General features: G+C 36.5%; 1 protein-coding gene across 1 annotated transcript in view; it reads right to left on the minus strand.

Annotated features, from left to right (window-relative positions):
- Positions 1 to 12111, minus strand: part of UBR5 (ubiquitin protein ligase E3 component n-recognin 5) — a 139277-nt gene that overhangs the window by 68894 nt on the left and 58272 nt on the right. The window contains exons 9-13 of the mRNA XM_036264225.1: positions 10897 to 11108; positions 3179 to 3295; positions 2985 to 3095; positions 1681 to 1835; positions 757 to 874 (exon numbers count right to left, since the gene is read on the minus strand). Coding sequence (XP_036120118.1) covers positions 757 to 874; positions 1681 to 1835; positions 2985 to 3095; positions 3179 to 3295; positions 10897 to 11108 — 713 coding nt within the window. The remainder of the gene's footprint in view (positions 1 to 756; positions 875 to 1680; positions 1836 to 2984; positions 3096 to 3178; positions 3296 to 10896; positions 11109 to 12111) is intronic.

Here is a 12111-nt window from a genome sequence, read left to right on the forward strand (position 1 = left end):
TTTTATGAAAAACTACATTTTGAAGAATCAGCTACAAAAGTGGCATTGTTTGCGTATCTCTTAATGTCCAATTTATCAGAACACAGCTGGATTCCCATGTCTGCTTCTGCGTTCAATGTGTTGTGATGTTACTTTGAGTATAGTATATGAAGATAATTCAGCCTCACACAGATATGTAACCGGAGAAAGATGGACTCTGCAGACTCCTGGAAAGGGCTGAGAAGCCAGCTAGGGTATCAGAAAAATCACCTTCCATAAGATAACTATAGGAACCTAACCTATCTGAGTAAAAAAAAAACAAAAAACAGAAACTGGTGGAAACATTGGTAACATGACAAAGCCTCAAGCCTCATACTGATAATGTCACCAAAGAGCATTATGTTTTAAATGGCTTGATCATGAAGAATCTCCTGAAATGTGCGTTAAACACAATGATGCCTTGGCCCTGCCACCAGATAAACTGAAGGAATGTTTCAGGTGAGAGGCTCCAGACTCTGCATGTAAGTACCAAATGATTCTTAAAACCAGACAAGTCTGGGAACCCTGCCCTATAGGGAAACCTGAAATTGGAGCAGAGTCTTTATGTTACTCAACCATTGTAAAAAGAGTGATGTGCCACATACCTGCTACTGGAACCTGGTCCTTTAAGTGACATTCATTTGTAAAACTGCTTATAGATGAATTACATACACAGGAAGAAAGTGATTTTGAGGAGAAACAACATCCCTTAGGACAGAATTCATTCTAATCACCTACCTGGGTACCAACAGTGATGTTCGGCATCGAAGAAATACCAGCACTAGATTTGGGCTTTTTATTTTTTGCTCTAGCTTTCTCTAACATTTTTTTCCTTTGACTAAAAGGGACTACACCCCTGAAAAGAAAAAGCATAAATTGGTCAAATAAGCTGCAAAAAAAAACCATTAAACAAATCTAAAATTATATATTATTTAGGTATTTCTGGTATATTCCTTCTCCAATATTTTTGCTTCAGAGTATTAACATTTTCAACATAGTCTTAATTATAACTTGATCATAGGTTTAATATATAACTGGATCCATTTTTTATCCATTTTTATTAAACATCTAGGATTAAAATTTACAGAAAATTCAGCAGTTGATATTTTATTCCAAATAATTATATTTCATTACATTTCCCTAAATATTATTTCTGCCAACACAAATTTACTGATGCCTTAAAACACAACCAAGAATATATTTAAAGTTCCTTTCTAATAGTAAAAGAATAACTGAGGCATAGAATAGTCATAAAATGAAATACTTTTAATAACCCTTAAAATTACATTTTAAGTAATGCTGCTGAATGAAAAAGTACCCTATAAATCTATGCTTCAATTATGTAAAAGCAAAGTACACATTTATGTATAGGAAATAAAGACTATAATACCCCCAAATGTTAATAGTATTTATATCTTTGAGTTGTGGGGAAATAGGTGATTTTTGTTTCTACTTTATATTTTTATAAAATTTCATAATTATAGTTATTAGGTATGCATTATTTTTATAATCTTATCTTTTAAGGTATTTTTTAACGTTACTTTGCTCCAAAGTGAAATTTCCTTCTCTATAAAGCATTATCTTTTGCCGACCTTCTCATGTTGGTATTTACTATTCAAAGCTACATAAAGCATTCTGAGTCCCCCTCCCTGTGATACTCACCACCAATACAAATTGTTTTCTAGCTGAGCACAGGTGTAAAGGGCACAGCAATGTAAAGAAACTATCCGTTCACCTTGAAGTTCTGAGTATGTCTGTGCAGTGTGCTCTAATTTAGAAGCCACAGAACTTAAAGTTTCATCCACCCACGTAGCAACCTAAAGAATAAAATATTAAAGGTTTAAATAAAAAAAGTTATCTTTTCAGCCCTGGCTGGTTTGGCTCAGTGGTTAGAGCGTCGGCCTGTGGTCCAGAGAGACTCAGGTTTGGTTCCTGCTACAGGCGCATACCTTGGTTGCAGTTTGTCCCCAGCCCTGGATGGGTCGTGTGGGTGGCAACCACTTGATGTGTCCCTTTCATGCCGATGTTTCTCTCTCTCTCTCTTCCTCTCTCTCCCTCCCACCACTCTATCTGAACAAAAAATGGAAAAGTGTCCTCGGGTAAGGATAAAAAAAAATTATTAAAAAAAAAAGTTATCTTTTCAAAAGAATTGTGGTCAAGCCCTGGCTGGTTTTGCTCAGTGGTTAGAGCATCGGCCGGTGGTCCAGAGAGACCTGGGTTTGGTTCCCACTAAGGGAACGTACCTCGGTTGCAGTTTGTCCCCGGACCTGGTTGGGTTGTGCGGGTGGCAACCACTCGATATGTCCCTTTCACGTTGATGTTTCTCTCTCTCTCTTCCTCTCTCTCCTTCCCACTCTATCTGAACAAAAAATGGAAAAATGTCCTCAGGTGAGGATAAAAAAAAAGAATTGTGGTCAAAACTTTATACTCTATGGACTGGGATTCTAAAATGTTTTGAACTAAATGCTAAAAGAAAAAATAATTCAGAAAAGGTTCTTAAGACTAGAAAGTAAAACACTTTCTTCACACCAATTAATCAAAATGGCAGTTACAGAAATAAATATCTAAAAACATGTAAAGCATTAATCAAAAGTAAACATCCGCTCCAAACATTTTAAAAAAGAATTTAGTGACTCTTTTAAAGCCAAACTGATAATATGAGGTATAACGTTCATACTTTCTCAATCTATAACGCAATCACAAGTCACAGTGCTTTTCATGTCTCTTTTGTCAGCACTTACCTAAAATATTTTTTCCTTAAAGTAGAAAGCTACTTCTAGAGCTGGATTATAATATAGAGATAAAAAGTAACAAAAAGATTTATACGTTGGAATACTCTACTAAGGCTGAGACACTTTGTACACGTGGATCTAGTTAGAAAGACAGAAAATAAAAAAATGGAAAAGGGGGAAGAAGATCAAGAATTTATGCATGAAATGTTCATCAATCAATGCGGTGTTTCATACCTTGTTATTTTCTGTAGCTACAGTTGCTCTTATGCTATTTGCAGACAGGAGGACTATCTTTTCATTGGTCAGCCCCAAAAATGTTGCTCGTGGATGATGTAATGAAGGATTCTTTAAAAGCATAAAAAAATGGTTAGCATTTTGTATGTTGATATGTAGAGCTATTCAATGAAAGATTTAATATAATAAAATACCTGTGCATTCCTGTAAGGTTCAGATTCACTCCACTTCCACTGATAAAGTTCTCCTTTACTGCTAACAGCCAAAAGCTCAGAATATAGAGCCCCAATACAGATGAATTTCGTCCCATCCTATAAAGTAAAAATAAAAATAACACAATGGTATAAATGTAAATAACACAATGGTATAAATGTAACAGTTGCCAAACCTAGTGGCTTGGATACAATCACTACATAAAATCTGAAGTAATTATGCGAACACATAAACCCCAGCTATGGAAGTCTTTAGCACAGCCTGCAAGGCCCTCTGTAACATGGCCCCAGTTCCCTCCCTCCAGTCACATTAGCCTTCTTCCTTTTCCTGGACCATGTCCACCAAGATCTCACCATGTCCTTGTTCTCGTCTTGTTTCTTGTGTGACTCGCTCCCTCTCTTCAATCAACTCTGACTACACTATCTATAAAATCACCACAGGCATATTTTATCTCCTGACTCTGCTTTCTTTTTATTCATGGCGTTCCACAATTGAACATATATTAACTTGTTTATAGTCAATCTCATTGGAATATAAACTTTGTATTGTTCACCACTATATCCCCAGTTCTTAGAACAACACACACAGATAAAGAAGGGAAAGTTGAGGGTCAAAACAGATTTCCTCTCTGTAGGCACTTCCAAACTGCAAAAACGAATGTGGTTTTCAAGGTAAAAGTTTTTTAGTTTTTTTTTGTTTTTTTTTTTAATATGTTTTTATTGATTTTTTTGAGAGAGGAAGACAGAGATAGAAACACTGATTGACTGCCTCTTGCACGCCCCTTCCTGGGGATCTAGCCCGCAACCCGGGCTGTGCCCTGACCAGAAATTGAACCAGATCTCTCAGTCCATGGGCCAACACTCAATCCACTGAGCCACACCGGCCAAAGTTCATTTAGTTTTAAGTGATGCACATGCAATGAGTTGGAATGCAATTAAATTATACAAAATTTGGGCAATAAATATAATAAATATTAATGATAATGTTTTTAAAACATAAAACCAGTATGATCAGAGTCATGAAACTACCCAGAAATCTCACTGCAAAACTTGCCAGTAGCAAATTTTAGCTTATACTTTTTGCTACTGGTCTGTACACTACTTTCTTTGGATTCTGGCTCTAGGGTATGCTAAACCAATGGCGTCTGTATGGTTTTCTGCTGAATCCCAATCTTATTTGGTCAGATGGGTTCCAGTGCTCAGCTAAAGCCTGTGAAGTCAGCCAAGATTTTAAAATAAATTTAATAACAACAGGTTATGACTCAGAGTTATACAAAAAGAATACTAATTTTCATCTTCTATTTTACCAGTAACTGGTCAGCCTGATTTTCAAGTCATGAATGGGAGAGAAACCACATTTGAAATTCTCTACATTAGTAATTCCTCTTTTCCCTTCCCTTTGGGTATCTGAAAATCATGTCTACTTTCTCCATGTCTGCTTCATCAAATCTTAACACTTCCCTTCACACTTCCTTCTCAACCCCCTGGTTCAAAGGATGATGGAATCAGACCAAGTGAGTCCAAAACCTGGACCCAACATTTAAGTACTCCAGGTAACCCATGTAATTTCTCTGAACCCATTTCTTCACCTCTAAAATAAGTATAATAATAACACATATGAAGATGAGGAGAGTAAAAACCAAATAAAGTAACACGTAAAGTACACAGCACAAAGCCCAGCATAAGTAAGTGATCAATCCACTTCAACCATCATTACTCTGCTCCCTAGACTTCATCTCCTACTCACCCAGAAAGCACAAGCTTCCTGAATATTCCCACTTCTAGATTTATTTAATGAAATAACACCCCATCCCAGAGAAAGAAGTGTCCTTCTCTCCTATTTAAAGATAATACACACACTGGATACAACCCTCACTTGTAACCTCAACAACCACCCAAGCTAATCTCTCCTTCGATCCTACTTACAGTAAAGTGAATTATCACTTGGTATGTCTCACCTTATCAGCTTTGCTTAACAACTACAACAGCACTTACAACAGCCGTATCAATGCCCGATTTAATCAATCCACCTTCTCTCTAAACTTCTATTCAAATCATTTGACCCTGTTCACCATCAGTTCTGAAACCTCTTCTCTCCCGTTTACATGTTACTTACTCTCTATTGGTCTTCCTCTGACCTTCATGATTATTTTCTCCATTTCCTTCGCACTACCATGTACCCTGTGCCCCAGATTCTGTCTTTGTCTCTTTATTCAAAGTATGTTCCACCCTCAGCCTAAGTGACTGCATCCACTAGGGCACCATGCTTTTAAACATGTATATCTCCCATCTCCAAGTTAATCTGCAAGAGCTCTCTACCTGGATGCCTTTAGTACTGTAACATTGTCAAAACAAATTCATCATCTCCTCCAAAGCTGCGTGTTTCCTATAGTCCCATTTAGTCCCATTTAGATGAATGACATCTACCACCCATTCTGGGTGCTCTCAACAACCTAGTGCCTAGTGAACCAGTGGTGCACTTGTCTCAGATTCCTCTCAAATTCTTCCCTTCCCCACTGTGTCCCCACTGTCATGCTATAGTTGAGGGCCTCACAATTCCCTTCTTGAACAATTCTACCAGTCTCTTAACTGGCTCTAGATTTTTCCTATTCCTATCTTTCCCCCTCAATGTCAATAATGTTCATCTCTTTAAAAACAAACAACACAAAACCCCACCAATATCATGTCATTTCTCCAAACACTCCACCGACACCCTGGTGAGTACAGAACAACATCTTACTCCTTGGCAAGTTGTTCAGGGCCCTTTGCAGTCTTCCTCAATCTCGCTCTTCTCCTACTGCCTACCAAATAGCAGCAATTCTGAATTCTCATTGTTTCCAAACACACGGTGATCTTTCATGACTCTAGCCTCTTGCTTGATATGTTTAGAATGCCTTTGTGTCTTGGTCAATGCCTACATAACCTTAAAAACACTGCCTAAATGTCATTTTCTGTCTTTGCCAAATCTCTCAGGTGGTATTAGTCATTCCCCACTAGGCACTATATTCTCCCTTCAGTCAACCACTGATCACACTATGAATACATCATATGGTATGTGAATGTTTGTCTTCCTCACTGAGTTTCCTGTGGGAGGGTCCATACTGTATAAACTTCTACATTCCCAAAGGCCAGCTTGGCACATGGCACAAAACAGGAACATGCTGATAGCCAAATGAACAAATTAATCTAAATTCCAACTTCTTCGAGTACAGGCCTTGCGGGAGCAGTGCCATCCTGAACAAACCATCCCTATGATAAAAGCGCACACACCCTTCCAGGGTGGACCAACATTCCTGGGAAGATAAGCCCTGAATGAGCCAACTGAACCCTGAAGGCCCTGAAAACCCATAGACAAATGTAGATGAATGGCACAACCACTAACCAAGGAAGAAATGGAAAAATCACTTACTTCTTGCCCACTTTACATTTGTAGGTAAAGGAATATAAAACCATCGAACACACACAAAGGAACAGTATTTTTAGCTCACTCATTCCAAAATGTCATAGAAGACAATGCTTTTATTATTTTTATGAAAGACTAAACAACTGCTTCTGAACAAGTTGGGGGCCTGCTTCAAAACAACTGGAAAAGTGAATATGCATTGTTTCTGTAAAGGTGAGTAGTTTAGCCCTCTTTAACAAAAATCAACTCATTCAGGTTGAATCTAATTAGTAAATTTGCAACTATCTGAATAACAACAAACAAGTCATCAGTCGAATTAGAAATTCTTCCCCAGAGGGAAAGAAAAACTTTTAATACGATGTAAATTAGCTCATGGACAAAACTTTAAAAAAAGTCACTCAGCCCAGCAACATGAACTCCTACTGACTACATACATCATTTTAGTAATTTACATTTTGAAAAGCTGGTCTTTCTATTCCTAAATTTCTCTCCACAAAACTTTCATTTTTTTTATGTTTTAAATTTTTTTCTACTATTAGTAAACACTAGTTTTCCCATGAAATACCAGCTCCAACAACAATGTACTATATATTATGGTTGAAATGGATGGTAAACAACTACAGGTTACAGTGCAATTGGTCAGCTGTAGTTATTCACACTTCAGTTCTCCACAGTATCCTTATGCCTGCCTTCTTTTCCTTTTTATGATCATTTCTCTTTTTGCTCTTATTTAATTATTAAATTACAACATACACATTCAGCAACCCAGAACTAAATTTCTAGTCTGAGAGAAGTAAATTGAAAAAAAAAAGACTGAAAAGTGAAAATGGAGCCATGTTAGATAATCACCAAATTAAAAGACTTCATCTTCTCATCAAAGTCACTGAATTATCAACACTATTTCCGCAAATATAAAATACAATAAGCAAAGAGAGGGAGGGACAGAAATGGAGAAGAGAAAAAAGTGCTCGTAGGGAGGAAGACAGCATAATAAGAAAGTTAATATTTTTGGTAATACTATTCATAAAACAGTATAAACTTGGAAGTTTATTCATCAGACTTGGAGTTAAAGTCACAGACTTATAGACACTCCCTCCATTTCTTACTTTGGTATATATATATATAGAGAGAGAGAGAGAGAGAGAGAGAGAGAGAGAGAAAGAGAGAGAGACTGACTGCCTTTTCATTTCCTATTTTGCTAAATTATTACTGTAGTAAAATGTTTCCATTACTTGTACTCTAGTCAAGTCAGAAAAGGGATCTACATCTCTTTCAGCTTGTGCCCAATTCTCTACTAGTAGAGAACCTGGCACAAAAAAATATTATTGCCACATGGACTACCTGGATTAACCAAACCCACTGGGTTCTCACCCTTCCATGACCTGCAGAAACTTCCTGTTCTTTGTAGAACTGGGAGAACTTTGCTCTTCTTACTTTACATATACTTATTCATTTCATTCTCATAACAATCCCGTAAGGAGAAAACTGTTATCCTCAGCTCATAGATTTAAAAAAAACAAAGGCCCAGAGAGGTTAGGCCCAGGGAGGTTAGAATTTGACCACGGCCACACAACTAATAAGTGGCAGAACCAGGATATAAACGCCAATAGTCTGGCTCTATAGTCCACCCTTTTAGATTTCTCTGTGTGGCCTCCTGTGACTCCCCAAAGCCTCTTGTACCTAATTCTATTACTGCACCACCTACTTGAAAGTATTATTATCATTCATCTGCCTTCGTACAAAATTCTCACCCTAACACCTGAGCAAAAGGCCTAACACACTAAATTAACACTGATCTAATTACTCTCACATCTCTGTCTTCCTAGAGCTTTTAACATCCCAATAATAAATTTCAATTGTCCTTTTATAATGGTTTTGACATTTAACTGAACGGACAATTCATGGAAATACTTAAAAGTTTAAGGTTATCTCCAACATTTTTCAGCTCAAGAGTATACTGTAAAGCCTTCAAGAAAAGAGAACATTTCACTCTTAAAAGAGGTTTACTAGCCTACAAAATAGTAAAATTTTGAAGAAATGACTGTTCTTCTACATGGGTGGTGGGAAAGTCAGTACCAATCCAGATAATATACCAATGGAATTGCCCCCTAATTAAAGGGAAGAGTAAAAAAAAAAACTATGAGTATTAACCAAGCTTACAATTTAAAAATAACGGATTAGGTCATTTCTAAAATTAAGCTGGGATGTATATTTTGAGAAAGAATGAGAGAGAGAAACACTACTTCCAAGTAGTGCATGCTGACATCTCCCTGAACTCTCCTCCTACCTCTCCATCCCCTATGGAGCCTTCCCCTGAAAACCTTCTCCTCAGCAGTAACTGTCCCAGTTCTGACGGACCAGTATGGCCGGCATATTGCCTGTTCCTTCATGTGGTATTTATACTATGCCCCTGTATGACAGTTTTGCATGTTGCCCTAAAGTTACCTGAAGGCAAGGTCTTTTTATACTTTAATAACTCTGTGTTTGTTCTCTTTCTGAATGTAGCATTCAGCCCTGTAAATATCTGGTATTTGTTGAAAACTGATATGTTTAATAGTTTAATTTGGCTTCAGCTGTTTTTTTCCCCTAAATTAAAATCTCTGATGTCTAAATGTCAATCATAAACTAATAAAAAGGGTTTTTTTTCCAGTGACAGTCTTTTAAATTAGGTGCTTAATAGGAAAAAAAGGTATAGCTAGAATATACCTTGTTTCACATACTACTATTCCTCCTTCAGTCAATGTCTAAACAGCCCAAGGAAATACACTAAGTAAGGTCTACGCAATATCAAGATTTCATGATGTACTTAGTAACTATCTCTGAAAACAAACTGTACCTAAAAACATGCCTACCAAGTAAAGGCAAATACAATGGCTAAATCTAACAGTGGGTACACTGGCCAGTGAAAAAGCTTGCTAAACTTGTACTACTCGAAACACTTTCATTAATCAAAAATAATGAAAACGATAAAGAAGCCTAGACTAATATATATGCAATGGCACTATTTAAAAAAGACTCACGAGTCTTCTACAACTGCCTGCCAGTATGCAGACACCGCCTGGAATAGGAAACACAGACAATATACTAAACAGACAAACAAAAAAGTCCAATGGTTTAAATCACCTTCTACTGAATGAAGTTAAGGTAAAACTTTGGAAATTCCTTATTTTATGGAAATAAGTAAACAATATCACTTCAGGGAAAATTTGTCAGCTGCCAAGGAAACCAGAATAACCTTTTGCTTACAAAGAGACTGATTAAAATGCATGTTCCTACTTGCATTCAAGTTCTTTACATGTGCTGAATACAGAGGAAAATAAATGGATTAAGTCAAGATTCACAACTATGAAAAAAAAAATTCAAAAAGTTAGATAATATTTTCCTTTAATATCCCAAATTCAACTTCAACTTCAAAGAAATAAAAGAAATACTTATCCAAATCTCCTTATCTACTAGAGATTAACCTCAAAATTCTTACCTTCTTTTACTATACGTCTACTTATGAAAATTTCCTAACGGGTTCTGGAAATAAGAAGCACCCCCCCCTAAAAAGGTGAAAACCATGGCTTGCTATCGGACCCTCTGAAAATGAATATAACCTATCTCTTAAGACAATAAAATCCACACACCATCAATAGGATACATAACTTGTGGCAGTGACAGATTCTGAAAGATTCAAATCATCTTTATAGACCCTGGCTGCTTTCTGGAAGCCAGTCATTGTACTCCTTCTCAAGATGCAGGGCAGAGCTCCTCTCGTCCATCACCGTTCAGCCTGTTTTGTCTCCCACAGTATTTAGAACAAAGAGCCTGTCGGAATTCACTGCCATCAAAAAGGACAGCTAACTAATCAAAGAAACAGAGCTCCCTAATCTTGCCCTGATATGTATGCTTGTATCTAAATGACCATAAACTTGCCCTGCAGAAACTGGGGTCCGAGTGACATTACAAAACAAATCCTACCAGAGATATACCATCAGTTACTGGTATAATTATCACCAAAAAAAGAAGTCCTAAAACCAAAGGTTGATGTATTATACTATCTGCAACTACCATTCTGAGTTCTCTGATTTATTCATCAAGTAGAAAACAATTATCACCACTGAAACACAGCTCACTAATATGACTAATGTAGCGCCAAATATTTTAAACAAAACAAAAATACCACTTTATGTGTGTGTGTGTGTTTATTAACAGCAGTACAAAAATCTGAAATAAAACAGAAATTTTTTTCTGGGGGAAGGGTAGTTGCCAGAAATCTTTTAAGTGAAAAGAGCGCAGATTTTTTTCTCAATACCTTATCAGGCCACCACTGCAAATCTTCTCCTAGAGATACTGGACTTTGAATGGGTGTATTCTTCTTATCCAAGTTTGGCTCTCCTTCCTTGCTGGTAGAGCCCCTTTCATTATCAAATGAGGCTCCGTCAAGCCACCTTCGTTCACGTAAACGTAAAACAGACTCACGTTCACGCAACAGCTCAGAGTCTCTCTCTAAGGGAAGAAGGAGAACTGGTATGCAATTGGGTCACACCAGTGGGATAAAAGTAAGCCACTCTCTAGTAAAGACCCTTCAGGATGCAACTAATAGCAGTTTATCTACTCATAAAAATTTAATGTAAATGTATTTCTAATAAGCCTGACATGCAACATTCAAAACATTAACTCTTTCAAATGAATGTATAAAAATTATAAATTAGTATTTTTTAAAAAATATTTATTCTTTGATTTTAGAGAGGAAGAGAGAGGGAGAAAGAGATAGAAATATCTATGAGAAAGAACATCGACTGGCCGCCTCCTGCATGCCCCCCCACTGGGGATTGGGCCCACAACCTGGGCATGTGCCCTGACCCGGAATTGAACTGAAGACCTCTTGTTGCATGGGTCGACGCTCATCCACTGAGCCACACCATCCGGGCTAAACTAGTATTTTTAAGAACTATATAGAGGCACTTTTCTGAATTAACAACTACATGTTTTCAGAGCAGAATTACTTTATTTTAAACTGGACTACGAATTTTTTAAATGGAGTTTAAATTTTGTGGCTTTCATTAAAAATGCTTACAATAATGCTTTTATTTATTAATTAGAAAATATGCATAAATTGGAATTTCAACACATTGAATACATATGTAAACCAAAAATATCTGTTAGACTATTTTCTGTTATTAACAAACAAAAACAAAAAAACCCAAAATATCAGTATATCCAGGAAAAAACTTGAAATAGTTAAATCCATTAACTGAAACTTTTAAGCATTTGATAATCCAAGCCCTTGTTTAGGGTAATTTTATAGGCTGGATTTTTATGAATAAGCCTTATCTTAAAATTTTTGAGAAACCAGACAGGCTTTTTTCTTTTAAGAATCTTAATACAAAGATTTTCTTAAAAAAATGAATCCCCTGCAATTGGCTACAAATTCCCTAAAGTCAGTTTTTTGCTGTTTACTCATAATTATTTTTTTAAATAGTAATTTTAGAATAAAATTTCCAAGATTTTGATAAGAAGGATTAAT

This window comes from Molossus molossus, unplaced genomic scaffold (genome assembly GCF_014108415.1).
Source record: "Molossus molossus isolate mMolMol1 unplaced genomic scaffold, mMolMol1.p scaffold_m16_p_16, whole genome shotgun sequence".
NCBI lineage: Eukaryota > Metazoa > Chordata > Mammalia > Chiroptera > Molossidae > Molossus > Molossus molossus.